At 38.5% G+C, this 20,249-nt stretch overlaps 1 protein-coding gene across 1 annotated transcript in view; it reads right to left on the reverse strand.

The window, feature by feature from the left end:
* The window catches only part of DNAH5 (dynein axonemal heavy chain 5), a 200,866-nt gene that overhangs the window by 171,179 nt on the left and 9,438 nt on the right, over positions 1-20,249 (reverse strand). Inside the window, exons 7-16 of the mRNA XM_065873626.1 lie at positions 19,490-19,666; positions 18,434-18,547; positions 17,601-17,708; positions 15,090-15,212; positions 14,203-14,418; positions 11,227-11,334; positions 7,293-7,378; positions 6,126-6,447; positions 4,641-4,847; positions 726-897 (exon numbers count right to left, since the gene is read on the reverse strand). Coding sequence (XP_065729698.1) covers positions 726-897; positions 4,641-4,847; positions 6,126-6,447; positions 7,293-7,378; positions 11,227-11,334; positions 14,203-14,418; positions 15,090-15,212; positions 17,601-17,708; positions 18,434-18,547; positions 19,490-19,666 — 1,633 coding nt within the window. The remainder of the gene's footprint in view (positions 1-725; positions 898-4,640; positions 4,848-6,125; positions 6,448-7,292; positions 7,379-11,226; positions 11,335-14,202; positions 14,419-15,089; positions 15,213-17,600; positions 17,709-18,433; positions 18,548-19,489; positions 19,667-20,249) is intronic.

Genomic DNA, 20,249 nt, shown 5'->3' on the forward strand with positions numbered 1-20,249 from the left:
AGAACAATCCCTCTATCACCATGTTCCAACCTGTGTTCCACTGTCCACCAGAGGGTCTACAAGGTGTTAACGTGCTTTCCTGGTAAGCAGCCAAGGAATTCTGGGAAATGCCACCTACAGGAGCCCACTTTTGGAGACCACTAAATATTGGCATATCAAGGGCTCTGAAAAGTCCTCCAGAAGAGAAATCTGCCTGACTTTGATTAACCTGGATCTCCCAGACTTATCTGAGCCTAGACTTCTTTGCAGCATACTTGTACACATTCTGGGAAACTGTATTTAATGGAATACACCACGTTACATATATTTTAAAGTATATTATATCCCTCATTAGGAAAAAATGTTTACTTAAACTTTTCCCATATATCCTGCTGTTCAGCACTCTGCTGTGTCCAAATCACATCTTTCAAATCGGGGTCTCAGACTACACCAACCTATTAATATAAAAAGCTGAATGACTCAAGTTCCTTTAAAGTCTAATGGCCAACAGTAAGTATAATTTTAAAATGTAGTTAGCCTCGGGGGATAAAATTAAATACTGAATATATATAGTTTCCAGGAAATTAATGACTTCATATACTTGGTAAAAATTCCTTAGAGAACAGCTTAAGAATATCACTCCTTGTTTCATTATTTATATCACAACATCTATAAGAAATTATACAATAGACCTTAAAAACTCAGCCTTTTGAATTGAAAAATAATAACCATTTAAACAGACTTACTGATCTTTGCAAAAGCATCTTTCAAGTACATCTTAATGTTCAGTGATGTCCAGGTCAGTGCAGCCAGGCCAGGCTGCAGAGCTTCATCCACCTTTGCCAAATGAGGGACCATCAGTTGCTCTATAATGGGAGGCATTTTTGACTTCACTCTCTGATATTCAGCCAGCATCATCTGCAGGGAAATAGGGGTGAAGTAACCAAATAATATCTCACTTTGAATATCTATTAATAGTTCATTTTTATCCAAAATGATTACTTTTATTTAGGATCCAGTTGCAGGGCTCCAATAGCAGCCTGGCAAGTAAAACAGCCAAAACATAATAAGAATAGAACAGGCAAGAAATCTCTCCATAGATACAAATTCCTAATCTAATAAATACGACTGAGGAGGAGAGAAAAAGAACTTAAGAGCAAGTTAAAGGACAAGAATGTTGTCTGCTTTGTTCAATGTGCCTGAAACAGTGCCTGGCACATAGAAGATGATCAATCAATATTTCTCTGATTAACTAACTAGCTGTTATTAGAACAAGCATTTGTGATCAGAAACTCATGGTCCTCCATTGAAATTTACCTGCTGTATAATGTTAAACTGTGTCAGTATTTTGTTCACATGTTACCATATTTAAATAAGACTGATAGTACTTCCAGCCTACCTTTTATGGCAATGTTAATATTAATAATAATTAATTATAAGAAAGCAACTTTAATGTACTTCTTAAATACAATTGTTTTTAAGCTCATCTTTGTAATGTGTGTGTGGGTACTACTTTGTCATTAGGTCACTGTTTCCCAAGGTGTTTACGCTGAAATGCAAGCCACAAGAGATTCTGTAAGAAAAATGGTCCCTGGGTGGATAAGTTTGGAAAACACTGTACACAATGTCTCCCTTCTTTGACAGTCACAATTAATAGTAATGATTCTGAGAAAATTGCAAGAAGGAAGTAAGAAGCCCAACAGTCTTTGTGAATTGTGTTAAACTCAACATTTCCCATTGGACTACGTAATCTTTTCTTCATTTAATACTTTTCCACAATTTCTGTAATGTCCTTTCAATTTCCATGAAACACCTAAAGTTGATGGTTCTATTAGCAGCTACTTATATATCTCCTGAACCGTTTATCCACTGCTTACCTTTTTTTCAATGTTCATCACTTATTCTATTTGGGAAGCAATTCTTAAATCAGCCTCCAGCAGGCCTTTTACTTCCTACCTTAATCCTTTAATCTAGGAGGTATTATTCACCCATTTTATAAATGAAAAACTGAGGCTTAGAAGGGTAAAGTAATTGGCCCAAAGATAATGCTTTCAATCCAGATTGACTTCAGAATCTGTATTCTTAACTATTAGTCTATGCTGGCTCATCTCTTTCTAGTTTGAACTGCCTTCCAAGGAATAGATGAAGAAAACACACTCTCAGCTACTTCAGCATGTCTGTAGAAGCCTGAAAACTGTTAAATATGCAGCACAATGACTCAGCAACACCTGAGATAGTCCCCAAAACATGTCACTAGATCTGCTCTTACCAGGTACTTGCAGTGAGTGGGAACCTTTAACGCTTTCAACCTCAAGATACAATAAATGTCACCCAGATGATAATTCACTTGCTAGAATTGTCGTTTACAGCTGTGGTGGTTTTAAAACATTCTTTGACCGTCCTCCCTTAATGGGGTGGGGTCTATGTCCCCTCTCCTTGAATCTGGGTGGGCTTATGAAGCCCAACAGAAGACAAAAGAAGTGATGCTATGAGACATCTGAGGCTGTCCAAAAGTCCATGTGGCTTCCTCCCTGCTTACCGTAACACACACCGTTGGAAACCTGAATTACATTATAAGAAATTCTACTACCCTGAGGCCTCCATCCCGGAATGCTCACATTGATTCTCCAGTCCTTAGGCCCAACTAAGCGAAACTTCCAGCCATTCCCGCCAAAGAACCAGAGAATGAGTCCTTCTTGGACCTTCCAGATCAAACATCTGCCAACTGAACTAAGTAATCTTAGTCAATGCCACATGGAACAGAAGGATCACCTAGCCAAGCCTTGCTTAAATTCTTTATTCACAGATTCATGAGGTATAATGAAATGGTTGCTTTAAGCCACTATATTTTGGGATTGTTTGCTACATGCAACAGATAACTGAAACAGCAATTCTGTGGACAAAATTATCATTAGTAATTTTATATTCTGATCAACAGTGTTTCTTAATAAAACTACTTTCTTTTTCCTTTTTTATTTATTTTTTATTGAAGTATATTTAATTTACAATGTTGTATTAGTTTCAAATGTACAGCAAAGTGATTCAGTTATACACATACACATATATATATATATATTCTTTTTCAGATTCTTTTCCATTATAGGTTATTACAAAATATTGAGTATAGTTCCCTGTGCTCTAGAGTGGGTCCCTGTTGTTTACCTATTTTATATATAGTAAAACTAACTGTTTCTTTACAAATATGTAGATTGACTTAGTTATTTTTCTAACATCCAAGAAAAATCTAAAAGGGAATTCCAACATTCTGACTAGTATCTGATGAGCTTACATTTGAGGAATGTCTGTCCATTGCCAATATTAACTTTTTAATATAACATGAAAGAGTGGGAAAACAGTAGACTACAAGTTTGGGTTCTTGTCCTACCTCTGCAACTTACTAGCTATGAGACCTTGGCTACGTCATTTAATTTCTCTAAGCCACGGTTTTGTCATCTCTAAAATAATGTAATAGTACTCTATTCCAATTACCTAACATGGCTGTAGAAAATACTAAATGGAATAATGAATATGAAAACGGTTTGAAATGTAAAGCATTATGCAAATGTGTGGCCTTATAGGGCTTGTCCTATGATATTGGCCACTATAAAGTTGTAGCAATGGTTTCCATGTTGTCAAATGTTGTGGCAGCACCTCTGACCTCATCTTGAGCATCCTCTGGGCAGCATTTGTCACTGGTGACCATTCCCTCCATCATGAGGTTTTTCTTACCCTTGGCTTCCTTGACACTTGGTTTCCACCTGCCTCAAAGGCCAATCCTTAATTTTACCAGCATATTTGTCTTCTTCTATCAGACCTGTTAATATTGGAACAACTCAGGGTTTAATGTAGGCCCTCTACTCTTCTTTATATTCTCCTCCTTGGAAATCTCATACAGGACAATGACTTTAAATAGCAACTGTATTCTAATAACTCTCAAAAATACGCCTTCAACTTTGACTTCACTCAACTCCAGACTTACATATCTATCTGCTTGGATAACACCTCTACTTGGATCTCTAAAACTCATCTTATACTTAAGATGGGAGCTATTGATTCCTTTCTGCCCCCCAAAACAAGCTAGTTCCAGTCTTTGCCATCTCCACGAGTGGAACTTCCATTTGGGGCCACTGCATGTTACTGAACATGTGTGCAGAATACAACCAATGTAACGACTGAATAATTCCATTGAGTTGCTCACACCAAAAACAAAGGGATCATCCTTGAGTTCTCTCATAACCTGCCTGTTGACATCATTCTCTAATTCACTGATCTACTACTCTGCTGCATCCTAGTTCAAGCTGCCATCATCTCCATCCTGAACCGGTGCAACAGCTCTCAAACTAGCCTCACACTGACACTTTTTGTCCCCTTAGAATCTATTCCTCACCCAGCAGAAAGAATGATTTTTATTGTAAAAGACATCATGCCTTTTTCTCCTGCTCAGATTCCTCTAATGGCTTCCTGGTGCACTCAAACGTGTAACCTTGGTTTACAAGCTCTATGATGACCTGGCCCTCGCCAACTCTACATTCTAGCCTCAGTCACTCCACTACAGTCGTCCTGGACACTTTCTGCTTCTCAACAGTGACACACCACCAGAGTTTTTTTTAATGCACACTGGGGCTAGCCAAGAAGGGAAAAAAAAAAAAAAAGTACTATACCTTCATGTTACTGAAGTTCTTTTTGTATATGTCTCGTTTCCGGAAAAGGGAAGCTGCAAATGGTGAAACTTCCAGACCCATCTGTGACATGCACTCTGTTTCTCTAAATAAGATTAATATCTGAGGATCAAAGTTTACAAACAATTCCCCTGTGCCGGGAGCCTTCACCAATAAAGAAGCCTCAAGTCCTACATGAATTTCTTCAGTCTGTGAGAAGAGATCAACATTGTTACTATTAGAGAGTTCAATGCAGACACAGGGTATCTAGCTTGGCCATTTCTGGGAATGAAGGTCATTACATCTTCTTCCATGGATTTGAGCTTCTCAAACTAAAGACAATGGGGTCTCTCACTCTTCTCCTAACTTCACTCTCAGGAAAGAGTTTTCAAGTTCTTGGTGGTGATGTATAGTCAATTCAACAAAATGCTTGTGTCATGAATCTCTCACACCTGATAAGTGGATACTGCAATAAAGGTGACTTCTCAAAAGCCACTTCACTCCCTGATACCTTCATGTCTACTCAGTTATTTTTCCTAATAAAAGTTTCATGAAACCTACCAAGCTCAGTCTTCAGTTATCTAGAAAAGCAAGGTAAAACACTACAGAGACATCTCTGTTGTTGATTCAGACACCAAAATTTGAACTAGGAAAATGAGATACCATTTTAGAGGCCTTGTTAGGCTGAATTTTATCCTCCAAAATACTTCCTGTCAATCTACAAAGAAATACAAGTGTTGGTAGGGTATGAAATATAATTTGATTAACCTAGTACGGCCAAATAAAATTTAAAACTTTGTTTAACAGGCATACTAGTGTTCACGGACACAATGGAGAAAGTAAAAGAAAGAGAAATCCTAATCAACCAGGTACAGGATCCCATAAACAGGATCTTCTTCCTTAGGAGTTTATAAATTAAATAAAAATGAGTTTCTGGGGCTTCCCTGGTGGCGCAGTGCTTAAGAATCCGCCTGCCAATGCAGGGGACACGGGTTTGAGCCCTGGTCCGGGAAGATCCCACATGTCGAGGAGCAATTAAGCCCGTGTGCCACAACTACTGAGCCTGCGCTCTAGAGCCCACGAGCCACAACTACTGAAGCCCACGCGCCTAGAGCCTGTGCTCCGCAATAAGAGAAGCCACCGCAATGAGAAGCCCGCGCACCAAGTCGAAGAGTAGGCCCCGGCTCACCGCAACCATAGAAAGCCCACGTGCAGCAACGAAGACCCAACGCAGCCAATAAGTAAATAACTAATTTATTTTTTTAAAAATGAGTTTCTGTTACCTGGCTTACGATCTTTTTTCCAAAATTAATTATTGTTTTTCTTCAGGGACATATTACACTCTTTGACTGATTACTTAGAGTCAACCAACCCTGTCTTATAAAATACCCACAAACTCAACTTTCTATGGGAATAAAACTGCCCAATGCTAGCAGTTTATAAATTCTTATGGAGTCGTCTTTGAAGAGCATACATGCAGAGACTCACTTGCTGAAGCCATGCCCTGTGGTAGAGAACTTCAAACGCCAGGAGGACCTTGGCCACCCTGTTGTAACTGCGAATCACAGGCTTGGCTTCTGCCGTCTGGAGCACAGACGGGTGCTGCTGGAAAAGCTGCATTGGTTGCTGAATCCGGTGGAAGAGCTGTCGGGCCCACAGAATCTTCCCAGCAATGGGAGGCTGGTCTCGAGCCAAAGGAGGATCGTCTTTCTGCTTCATATACAGCTTCGAGATCATATCAATGTCAGCCCCATAGTTTTCAAGGATACGCCGGTATTTGTCATCAATTCCGAGATTAGGTATATCCAATCTGATTTTTTTTTTTAAAGTGAAAGGCTTGAATTAATGGGATGATATTGAGAAATCTTATTTATTAAGACTTATTGTAAAAACATATGCTGATGGAAGAGAATGAAATATTTGTGTTAGCATATTAAAAAATCAAAATGGAATCAGTCAATCATATCACAATAGAGAGGTTATAGCTTTTTGGTTTGTTTCTTTTTTTTTTTTTTTGGCTTATGGGATCTTAGTTCCCCAACCAGGGAGTGAACCCGGGACCTTGGCAATGAGAGTGCAAAGTCCTAACCACTGGACCACCAGGGAATTCCCTAGAGTGTTTTTTGGGTTTTTTTTTTAAATAGTATCAATCCTTAAAACCTAGTCAAAACTTTTGGTTAGAGTTTCTTCAAATTACTTAAACACTGGGCTTCCCTGGTGGCGCAGTGGTTGAGAGTCTGCCTGCCGATGCAGGGGACACGGGTTCGTGCCCTGGTCCGGGAAGATCCCACATGCTGCCGAGCGGCTGGGCCCGTGAGCCATGGCCACTGAGCCTGCGCATCCAGAGCCTGTGCTCCGCAACAGGAGAGGCCACAACAGTGACAGGCCCGCGTACTGCAAAAAAAAAAATTACTTAAACATTAAGTGATATTATGATAGGCAGTCACAAGGTACTTCAAAGCTGAGAGGAAATAAAACAAATTCTTAATCCTCTGAAGAACTTTAAAACTGTGGCCTTGTTACTCAGATTGTCAAGAGAGGGTTTCCTTCCCACTAGAATATGAAATAATAATAGCAATAATAACGTAAGCTAAACCATGTTCATATTATCCCAATTTAGAAAATAGAACTTAGAAAAGTCTTTCAAATTTTTACCTTTCAAATTTCTTTAACATACTTAGAGCTTGATTTGTGTTTTTAATCTTTTCAAACGTAACATCCATGAACTTCTGCAACTCATTCTAAAACAGAATAAAGTCTGATTATGAACAGTGAATTAGCATTGCAAAAAATTCTACTTAGCAACAAGATAAAAGAGCTCCCCATCTCTGCAAACACATACAACATAGGACAAAGTATAACAGAAAAGATAATACTCATCTAAGCTTAAAGAAAGATAAATGTCCAGAAGCCAGAACAAAGAGGGACGTGAAGGCCAGAGCAGTCATAGGGTTTGGTGCCATGGCAGGCCCCAGGGATACTGGACCAGATATTTCTTCCACAAACATCACATCTTAGGATCAAGAAATCTTCTTGCACTGAAGAACTGTACAGTTAGCCTATCTAAATAAACACTCAAATTTTTTCACGACATAAAAATATCCGAGTATAAACTATACAGAACTTGAGACACAGTAAATCTTTACCGAGCCCTAACGCTTGGACCTGGTTTTCCTTGCTTTTCTAACTTATGGCTTCACAAAGGCCTACACTGAGCTCTTCACGAACACCTAAGACCTCAATTTAGTCTCTTCTCTCTGAGCCTTAGGTCCATTCTTTCAGGCTTTTGGAGTCTGCTGTGGAATCTTCTAGTCCTCTTAGCTCTGGGCTCTCAGGCCCTACTCAGTTTTTCCTAAGGCGGCTTGCCACCTCAAACGCTGGTCCTTTACTAAACAGTGCCTCACTTTGCCCACTGGAGACAATATCCTTCTAGACTTCCAATGGCCCGCCTGCAATATCCTTCTAGACTTCCAATGGCCCGCCTAACGCGCTGCATCTCTTTGATATTAGTTTAAGCATGAGCCCGAAATCTGGAAAGGATCCCAGGTCCTGATGCCCTTGACAGCAGATCCCTGGACACAACCCTGATCCAAATCACTCATGGACAGTATATCTCGCGCTCCCACACACACACACCCTCCAGTCTCACATCTTGGAGATGCCACAGTTACTGGTTTTCTCCATTCCGTCTCCAAGACTCATCACCCCCGCTCACTACATCCAGAGTCATGGGAAGGTCAGTATATACCCCCCAGTTTTACAGAAACAAAGGCTGAATTCATGACAGTGCGTGAATTATTTAAAGGAGAGAGTGTAAAAAGGTTAGTTAAGAGAAAGTGGATGGAGAAAGGGAAAAAGAAGTCAGAGGAAAACTGGTCAGCAAACCGAGGAGAGAAGTGGACCATTTTTGAGATGGAAGACAAGATGAATAAAAGTGTTGAATTAAAAAAAAAATTCAAGAAGAATAGGAATTAGTATCTATAACTAGTGCTTAAAAACCAGACTTTAAAACATTTATAAAATTATATTCTCAGTATGATAAAATGTGGCACAGTCTTGAAATGCTCTTCCCATTACTCTCGTTTCCGCTCCATTTACTTGGAAAACATCAATCATGTTCTCACACCAAGCATGGCCTCCTCTGTGGAGCCTTTCCTAATCCCAATCAAGCAACAGTACGGAACTGTTTTTCTCCTAGGTTCACACCCTACCTTATGGGTTGTAGCAGTTCTCAGAGTCTATGTAATGTTTTGCAGGTCTGTTCTCCGTATAAGTTTCTTTAGAACTTCTTTGGAATATGTCAACTTATCTTTGGATCCTTACTTCCCAGTACAATATCAGAATATTATACTTTTATAATTAGCCATTTTAGCCGCTCTTTGCCCTTTTTTAATAATATATTCATTACTCTGTTCTATAACATATATGTACTTATATTTCAATCATATCACATGTCTGATGTGATTTCTGAGGGCAAATCAACTTGATTTATTTCTGTATCCATAAGCTACAGCATAGAAGTCTAATACATAAATAATGTACAGTAAATGCATGTTTAATTGCAATAAATCTAGTTCCTATTTTTTTGTTACCTTATCAGTAATTATCTTTCTTTTCCATTTTTTTCTTAAAACAAACATTTTATTGGGTCATTTCGTTTATGTTCCATTTAAAGTAAAACCTGTGCTTTTTTTCAGATCTGATGCCCCTGATATATGTGGGACTGGGATGTGATTTTTTAAGGTTATACTCCATTTATAGTTATTATAAAATATTGGCTATATTCCCCATGTTGAATAATATATCCTTGTAGCTTATTTTATACCTAATAGTTTATACCTCTTAATCCCCTACCCCTATATTACCCCTCCCCTCTTCCCTCTCCCCACTGGTAACCACTGATTTGTTCTCTATTTCTCTGAGTCTGCTTCTCTTTTGTTATATTCACTAATTTGTTGTATTTTTTTGGATTCCATATATGTGATATGACACAGTATTTGTCTTTCTCTGCTTGACTTATTTCACTTAGCAGTCTACTCCTTATTATTTCGCAACTCATACACTATTTCAGCAAACATTCTTTGCTCTCCAGTAGCATAAGGTCCTATCCCCTAGGCCTTGGAGACATAAATAGGAATGAACACAATTCCTGCCCTCAAGGTGTTCACCATCTACCTATATCCCACATACAAACTACTGAAGTACCATGTGATCAGAAACTGCTAGGACACACAAACGAAGATTTGACAAATAAACACTGACCGTGGAGCACCGACTCAGGATCTGCCACCGCCCATCAACAAGAGATCAAGATCCACACTCCTTACATCTGAATCAGCCCCCAAAAGAGATCAGTGCTTAAATTACTACCGGCACTCTATCTTCCCATCACCTGAAATGTGTCTTACAGCATAATGGTTTAAAACTTGAATCCTAGAGCCAGACTGCCTGCCACTTGTCATCTCTGTGACTTTGGGCAAATCACTTAACCTCATTGTGAATCGGTCTCCTCCTCTCCAAAAAGAGGGTAATAAGAGCACCCACTTTATCAGACTATTGTGAGTATTAAATGAATTAACATCTTTAAAGTGCTTAGAACAGACCTGACACATAGAATTAGCTAGTTTTATTATGAGTCCTACACTGCACTCATCCCTCCTGAAATGCTTTGGAGCTCTTTTTCCCTTGAAGTATATAAATTTATTTCAAACCAAAAATTCTGGAAAAGAAGAAACAGAATGATCCTTTTCCTTTAATAATCAGAAAGGTGCACACTTTAGATCTCACTGGGATGGAAAGAAGTCTGCATGTTGATTATAGTGGACACCTGTTAGGTTGTCTCCCAATCTTACCCTCCCTGGTTCTCCTCAGCTGATAATAAACACTCCCAACCACGCAAGTGGACCTCATCCCCTCTGCTTTTACCATATGACCCCACAGTTAACAGGTCCAGGACAAGGCACCACATTAGAATTGGCTAACCCAAGCTTTTCCTTAGGAACTTGGAGATGAGGCTGGTTCCGTGATATGTTCTCAGAAGCCGCTGACGGCCATACGCTGCTCCTGTGGGCTGGTCCGGGGGTGGGAGGAGGGACAAGAGAAGGAAGAAAGAATGGGGCTTCGAGACCAAGAGGGGTCCAGGTGCTGAGCCGGTCCTGGTACCACTGTTTCAAGGCCAGCTGTAACCCTGCCTTTGAGATCTGCCAGGCATTGCTGATCATTTATTTGCTTAAGCTACCGCTGGTCACAATCATTGCTAAAGTAACAAACAAACAGAAACAAATTTCTATATTCTAATAATGCTGTTTCAATGGAAGATAAAAGTTAATTTTCTAAGATCTAAGATGGAACACATGCAGAAGTCTGTGATCACAGATCATTACCCAAAGCTATATTTATGACCCTTTAATCCATGAAAAAGAGCCTTCAGTCATTAATCTGAAATCACAAAATGCAGGCCAAGCTTGCTATCGGTCACCTCCATGATGAAGATGCCTCTCCCTTCTGAATGGGTAATGATAACCAGCATTACACAGAACGGAAAAAATAAACACCAGACTGTCAACAGGAGTTTCATTATCCAACCTACGTGAAGGTCATTAGTCTGCTTGCAAAACTCTTCATAATCCTGCTCAAAATCCATTTTCCGCTGGTCTAAGAAATTATATTCCTTTTCTTTTATGGTAGCGACAATACCCTGAAATGTTATGAAAGAAATAAGACAATATTTCAATATTCTTGCATTAATTAGGTAAATATGACGTTTAAATATAGAACCTGTGCAATCATTCCCCAAAAATCAACTTAAGAGGAGCCTTATTTCTTTAATTATTCTCATTGCTTCATGTATATTACAGGTAGTATAATATTGCCGAATGCATTCAAATATATAATTTTGAAAGCATTTTCATGAGACTTTATGTATTTCTGAAGGAAAATATCAAATAAAAACCTCACCTGAAAAGTAGGAAAGATGTTCTGTCTAAAAATTTCTTACAAATTACATCGGAAGTAATGAAAAAGAAAAAGAAGCCCAGGGAACTTCCCTAGTGGCCCAGTGGTAAAGAATCCACCTTGCAATGCAGCGGACGCACGTTCAATCCCTGGTGGGGAACCAAGATCCCACATGCCGCAACGCAACTAAGCCCCCATGCCACAACTACTGAGCTCACGTGCCTCAGCTAGAGAGCTTGCATGCCGCAACTACAGAGCCCATGCACCCTGGAGCCTGCACGCCACAACTAGAGAAAGAGAAAACCCACACACAACAACTAGAGAGAAGCCCGTGCGCCTCAAGGGAAGAGCAAGGGAAGATCCCGCATGCCTCAACGAAGATCCCAGTGCTGCAACTAAGACCTGACGCAGCCGAAAGAAAGGAAGGGAGGGAGGGAGGGAAGGAGGGAGGGAGGGAGGAAGGAAGCAGGCAAGCCCAAAGTAGAATTTACTAAAATATTTTTCATTGAAAAGTTTGTCTTCTCAGAAAATAAATAAGACTTTAACAGAATACAAACAACTTAGGAAGAACACAGTTATAACGTCTGCAGATGAAAAACTATCCTCCAAGCCTCAAATGTCCTAAATAAAATATCAAACCATAATCTACTATTTAAAGAATCTCTAGAATTAATTGCTTCCTCCAAAGCTGCAGTCTGTGACTATAACAGTGCAAATTAGGAAACTCATCTTCTTGAAAATACTATTATCCAAAGTTCTGTTTGCTCTGAATAATGAGCTCTAATGCTCTGTGATCATTCTTAACCAGGTACTAAGCCGTTCTCAAACTCGGTACCCACACTGTTGATACAGGCCCATAATCTTTATGAAGAATGTTGGGCCAGCTTCCACAAACGCTTCTTCAAAGATATTTCCATTTAAACATCACCTCAAGTGTCTCAATAGACAAGAGTGTGTAAGCTGCATAACTTCTTGAATCAAGTTTACAAGTTAAAACAACCTACTCTTTCATGCCGTATAACTACAAAATTAGGTCTATTCAGAAACTGTGTATATATAATGCTATAATGCTACCCATCATGTTATAGGAAATGTGTAAAAGAAGTATGGAAAAGCTACATTCCTACATTTTAAAGTTATATTTTAAAAGATTTGTGGCCCTTAGAAAATTCTGCTTTGTGATTGGATTTAATGGTCACTTAAGAGTATTAAGTAAATAAGCTGATTAATCACGACCTTTAAACCAACTAATCAAACTCAATCTACTAAATCATTTACTTGACAGATATTTATTGCACACCTATTATATGCCAGCAAACTTGGAAGATACAGAAATGAACAGAACAAAGAAACATCCCTGCCCTCGGGAATTTACATCCTCGGTTGGGGAGAGAGGGTGGGAATCTATGTAAGTCACAAATAAATGAACAGGATAATGGCAGACAGTGAAAAAATAAGTAATATAGAGTGACTGAGGTGAAACAGAGCTCAAGGAAAACTTAATTGAGAGGGTCATTTAAATCAAGATCTAGAGGCCAAGGAGAAAATAACCATGTGATGATTCAGAGGCAGAACTTTCTGTATATATATAGAAAAGGTTTTTTCTTTTTCTCTCCCCAAATCTGATATACTCAGGAAATGAAAAGATTTCTTATATCGACCTAAACTTTTAGAGTAGAAAAATCAATGAGTGACAGTAAATTATATGATCCTTTTCAAATTCAAGTACAAAAAAAGTTAAGGTTTAGTGTCACTGTCCCCAAACAAGAAAAAACTGACTATATCCACATTAAAAATGCAAAGCACATGGTGTTTGCAAATTGTTTTTTAAAACTCTTCGAAACATTAGATCCCTGTGCCCACTTTAAAAACTAAGATTAGTTACACATATATCCTTACAACATAAAGCTGTCAAAAGTCAAAATAAGTAAGAATAGTAGAGCTATGGCTTCCCTGGGAGCGCAGTGGTTGAGAGTCCGCCTGCCGACGCAGGGGACACGGGTTCGTGCCCCGGTCCGGGAAGATCCCACATGCCGCAGAGCGGCTGGGCCCGTGAGCCATGGCCGCTGGGCCTGCGCGTCCAGAGCCTGTGCTCCGCAACGGGAGAGGCCATAACAGTGAGAGGCCCACATACCGCAAAAAAAAAAAAAATAGTAGAGCTAAAATAAAATCCAATCCCTATTATTTTTTTAACATGAGTCCATATAAATGCTTAACTGCAGATATAATCAGATGCCAACCACTCAGAACTCAGGGTCAACGAGAGACTGGCACGCAGTATATGCTTGATGAAATAGTTCTTGCATGAATAAATGAAATAATAAGTTATATTTAAACATTTTTCTTGTGCTACTAATGAAAACGCTTTTGCTAATGATGATTAATTTTAGGCTATAGGGAAGTCATTCTCATAATCACATAGCTGAAAAGAATATATTAGCACCATTACACAATTCTCAAATAGATTTAACTTCTTTATTGTTTAAGGGCCATGAGCTTATCTTTTACATTAGAGACTGATTATTTAAAGCTTTCTGAATACAGTCATTTGCATAACACATTAACGTTTTATTATGGATAAGGGTAGCAAATTTAGTTTTGAAAACAGTACCTGGTATTTAGTGACCATGTTTTCCAGTCCTTCAATCTTAGAATCTTGTAGGACTGAATATGTCTTGAAGGTAGTAAGGATGTCCATTATCTTGGCAAGACGTCTGTGGAAAGTTTCAAATTTTCCAAAAATATACATCTCACTGAATTCAAATTGTTTTTCATTTGGATCTTGTTTAAGCTTTTGTTTGGTCTTGTGAAAGCAGTGCTGGTATTCCTTAAAGTAAAAACCAAAATACAAGAAAGGGAACACAACAAAGATATCAACCTTATTCTCTTAAGTGAAAGCGACAGCAAATTTAGGGTGGAATTACAAAACCTTTCAGTTTCATGCCTCTGTAGCTACTCCTTCATCAGCCTGGGATGTCATCTTTTCCCATCCCCCAACCTAGCAAACTCGTAATATTTTTTTTTTTTCTTTTTGGCCACATGGCATACGGAACTTCCCTGACCAGGGATCAAACCCATGCACCCTGCGTTGGAAATGTGGAGTCTTAACCACTGGACCACCAGGGAAGTTCAGACTCCTAATTATTCATAAGGTGACTCAAAGATGCAGCCTTTCCCCCTGGGTCCCACTGTTAGTAGAAGCTTAACTCTTTGTGTGTCTCTCCGTTCGTCTACAAGAAGCTTAAGGAAAACTACTTCATTTTTGTATCTCTAGTACTTAGTGTGGTGTTGGCACATAGCAGGCCCCCAAAAAGGGTAAAGTAAGTGAACAAATGTGGGGGACTGATTGATTAACATTCAAGTTTTCTTAACAGTAAAAGATTACCATTCTTTTTAGCAAACACTAATATGATAACTGCTAAATGACTTAAGGTGCATCGGCAAAAAACAATGTAAAAATAATAAAAAATCTAAATATATTATCAAGTTGACCATTACCTGCTTCAGTTTAATTGCAGATAATATTTTTTCCACAGCAACATCCTGTGGTTGGCTCCAGATCGAAGCAGTTCCATTGTTGGTAATATAGGCTTTACATGCAGATATCATCTGATTGGTCACCTGGAATTTTCCAATAAAATGATGCCAAGGACATTAAGCAGCCATCAAACATAAATTGGGCTAAAGGGTCCTTAGCTCTCCTACCTCTCAGAGTGTAAAATCTGTAAATAAATCTTTGGATTCATTGTTTTTCCATCACAACTATGATCAAGCACTAACCCTCTTTTTTTTCCAGTTTTATTGAAGTATAATTGACGAACAAAAATTGTATATATTTAAGGTGTGCAATGTGAGGCCTGATATGTATACATAATGAAATGATTAGCAAAATCGAGTATTAATACATCCAACACTTCAAATAATTACCATTGTGTGTGTGTGTTGAGAAAACTTAAGATCTGCTCTCTTAGCAATTTTCAAGTGTACAATACAATATCAGCCGTAGTCACCATGCTGTACATTAGATCCCAGAATTCAGTCACCTTATAACTCAAAGTTTGTAGCCTTTAACCAACATCTCCCCATGTTCCATACTCCCCCAGACCCTGGCAACCACCATTTTACTCTCTGCTTCTATTTGTTCAACTTTTTAAGTTCTACACATCTATTATCAAAGTCATTTGTAAAATCACAGAGCTGGAAGCACTACAGAAAATTGCCAATTCAGACCCCTGTGTTAATGCAGGATGAACATCTTAACCAACCAAGAAGGGATTCACTTCCCTACCTCAAAGCTGTCAAGAGCTTCCCCCACCCTGTCTCCTTCTTCGGCAGCCTGCTCTAAAATCTAACTCATGGTTTCCCAGTGCCTTGAAACGAATTGTTCACCCTGATCATTTCATGCCACCATGATCTATAGCAGAAATGTCAAAAGCAGAAGGCAACAGAGGAAAGAGGAAAGATAATGTGTGTAACTGCCAACATTTTATTTATCCCTCCAAACTTAAAAAAAAAAAAGACTTCAGAATTCTTTTGGTGATTTTTTAATAAATTAAAAGGAAAACTAGAGGTCTATACTGTAGGTATGGAATGACATGATGCCTGGGATTTGCAGTGCAAAGGTTAGGTGCAACAAAATCGGCCACGTGTTGATAGCTGATGATTGGGTGACACGTACATATACATACAATTCTCTTTCCTTTTGTACCTGCTACAAATTTTTCATAATGAAAGGTTTTTGAAAATGAGAGAAATGGTGGTTTCACAATTATGTTCCAAAATAAGCCTTGCAAATGCATGAAACCTGGAGTAATAACACAAGTTGACTTTTGAGTCTTCTTCTCGGGGAATACCCCTCCTGACCCCAACATAACATTAATGTGTGAAGAAGTTGGAAAAGGGTCTTGTGGATTCCCCTCCTTTCTTCCTGAGTACGAGAGCAGAAGGAAGTTTCCCATCAAGCTCTCAAGGCTGGATGTCCCTATTCCTGGGAAGAATCATGCCTCTTACTGCATTAGTATTCACAACACAGTCCTGACGAGTCAAAAATGCCTCTATTTTAATACATTTAAAACTTTCGCCTTGGTAATGAAAAAGTCATTTACTTCTTAGAGACTGTTCAAAAATGGGAAAAAGCAACAATGCTCACCATAAACACTTATGAGTTAGGACATAAGGTTTAAACATCGTTATGGTTTTGGGCAGAATCATTATAATTGCTTTATGGATTACTGGAACGTTGCAAGTGGCTCTTATTACCATGATTACTGTTCTAATAACACCAAGTAAACAACTGTGGCATCAAATAAATTTGGAGCAGTGGCACATAAAATATGAAACTGAAGATAGCCAGTTAAATATAGTTTTTCTTAATTAAAATTTACCCAATAGATAGAAATCATGTGCTAAATAAAATAAGGAAAGAAATTCTAAAAGAATCTTTCTTTCATTTTTATTATATATAAAAAATATAAATTTATATATATATATAAATAATACAATATTTATTATATTAATTATTTGGGGAAATAATGCCTTATGATTTGCTAGAATCAGCCTCCTCTCTCTATTGAGAGATTAAGCTTTTTCTTTTAATTGTAGAGTACATAGATATTGGATTGCACCAATGTGGTAATTTCTTTTTAAAAAAAAAGATTTATGGGTTTTTTTTAAATATTTATTTATTTATTTATTTTTGGCTGTGTTGGGTCTTAGTTGTGGCGCGCAGGCTGCTCTCTAGTTGTGGCATGCAGGCTCGGTAGTTGTGGCGCATGGGCTCTCTAGTTGTGGCCTGCGGGCTTTAGAGCGTGCAGGCTTAGTTGCTCCATAGCATGTGGGATCTTAGTTCCCTGACCAGGGACCAAACCCGCATCCCCTGCATTGGAAGGCGGATTCTTAACCACTGGACCACCAGGGAAGTCCCATGGTAATTTCTAATTATAAAAAAAAATAATAATAACCATTGGCAAAGAAATCTAAGTGACCATGGACTCTATGCTATGCACTTACCTTTACAAACAGAGACGTGATCTTCTCAGAGGTGTTATAGTAATGAGAGACACTATAGATCATTTTAATTGCATTTATAAGTGCAGGAATAGCATCAATCATGGACATCTGGAAAACATCACAAAAGTTTTCAGGGAAACAGATATCAAACTCAGCAAAATTCCAATAGGCTAATCCTTTCTACTTCATTAGAATAAAATTTAGGTAAAAGATTTTTATTTAAATTTTTAAAATATTATCTATCACTCTACATAAATAGAATATATTTAGGGGTAATCTTATTTTTATTATCTAGTCACACACAGTTAATCAAATTTTGTTTCAATGCAAGAAACACTAACTTTCTGTTATGGACAAGGAAGTTGTGTTAACAGTTAATTTTGTAATAAATAAAAACAGGCACATCCTAAAGTTAAAATTAAAAAAAGAAGAAGAAGAAAAAGAATGAGCCAATAACTCTTCCCACAGTTATCTGAGTATAGTCCAGGATGTCAACTGCAATATTTAATACGAAATGGAACATGCAATAAATGTTTTTAAAATATAACGTCACATGTCCTGTCCATCTTATCTGGATAGATAAATAGATGCTAGATAGACAGATATATGATATAAATATTATATATATAGATATAGAGAGAGAGACACAGAAGTAGATAGACAAGTATATATATATATATATATATATATATATATAACTTTCTTAAGAATAAAAAGAAGTTTCTAAGACTTTTCCAACAGACTGTAATATTCACGAACCAAAACTCCACACTCGATTCAGTTAGCGCGAAAGGGTCATCAGTACACCAAGGGGATAGAAATCTCTAACTCACAGGGTCACTACTGTACAAGGGGTCACAGCATTTCTCAAGTGTGTACAGATATTTGACATTGTCCTTTGCTTCATTAGCTGCATCAGTGATTCGAATATCCATCTCCCGCCAAGTCTAAGCACAGTACAGGAAAGAAATTTTAATGCAATTATTAATAGAGGAAATTCCACTATAACAGCTGCTAAAAGTCATCACAAGTCCCATGGGTCAGACTTTCAGTCTGCCCTATGCATCTCACATAAAACTGAATCCAGAGGGGTGGGGGGCATTGCCACACTGAAGAGCAATTTAAATTTTTTGACAAAATTTTCAAAGGTATCTCTTCCAGGCCTTCTCTTATGACACCTATTCAATAACTAGGACAAAGCCTCAAGAGGGCAGCACCTCCATTTAAACCTACACCCTTTCTCCTCCACAGACTGCTGAATCCATTTTGCACCTCACTCCCATATTGTCTATGGTAAAGAACTGAAGGGAGCCTCCAGCCAACAGCCAGCAAGGAACTGAATCCCACAACAATCACATAAGCAACTTGGAAGCAAATCCCAGTCAGGCCTTCAGATGAGCCAACACCCTGACTGCAACCTCAGGATAGATCTCAAGTCAGATGCTCCCAGCTAGGCTGCGCCCAAATCCCTGACCCACAGACTGAGATAATGTTCGTTGTTTCAGGTGGCTAAATGTTGGGGTAATTTGTTACACAGAGATATAAAACAAATATACCAGTGCTAAAAAAAAAAAAAAATAGATAAGGTAAGGTTTCATTATTACTACTCCTCGTTGGTTTGAATTCATAATATACATATAATCATGTTATTATGTTACATCTTAATGACTTGCAGTACCCTCTAATAATACATATACATACATGTACACCAGCTAACAAATACCTTTCATTCAAAGGCTATTTCCACAGTATCCAAAATTATAAAAGGACAATATAATCCAATCTTAAAGTTGTTTTCATAGAGGCAGAATGACATTTTTCTGTTCCTAATTCCTCCATGACATATGCATACAGAATTTTCATTCCCACTTCATAAAGCAAAAAGCAACCTTCAGAAGTTTCGACCTGGAAGCAGCAAGCACTGCCAACACAGTCTTCACATCTGGGCTCTTCCACTGATCCAGAAGGTAGTTAAATTTAGACAGTCTTTTTTTCCAGTACTCCAACTCTGCTCGGGGCCCAAGGTCATCCGCTTCCGTCCGTAGCTGATTGCTTCCAGCAAGGACCTGCAAGTGCACAGAAGGCCCATGAACCAGTGAGTAGGGCTGGAGATATAAAAGTTATACATAAGCAAAATACAAGGAAAGAAGTGAATTCTGCTATCTGAATCGTGACATATTTTTATTCATCTGCATGCTTCAAATGACAGCCTTTTACTAACCTAACATGTATCCATTTTTTTAATTTCAACAAAATTTCATTCTAACTGAAAACTATTTGTTAACAGAGCTTTCATGAACTTTCAGAGGACGTGACCTCAGAAAGTTTCCTTGGCTATTCACTTAGAACCTCAGAGAACAATAACCTTGGAAAGCCTTCATGCCTCCAGTTGGTTAATTTCCATTATGCTTCCTTATTGATGTAACAACCAGCTTCACTTGGGACTTTTCTGAAAATATTTTTTTATTTATTTTTTTATTTTGCGGTACGCGGGCCTCCCACTGTTGTGGCCTCTCCCGTTGCAGAGCACAGGCTCCGGACGCGCAGGCTCAGCGGCCATGGCTCACGGGCCCAGCCACTCCACGGCATGTGGGATCTTCCCAGACCGGGGCACAAACCCGTGTCCCCTGCATCGGCAGGCAGACTTTC

This window comes from Phocoena phocoena, chromosome 3, assembly GCF_963924675.1.
Source record: "Phocoena phocoena chromosome 3, mPhoPho1.1, whole genome shotgun sequence".
Taxonomy (NCBI): Eukaryota; Metazoa; Chordata; class Mammalia; order Artiodactyla; family Phocoenidae; genus Phocoena; species Phocoena phocoena.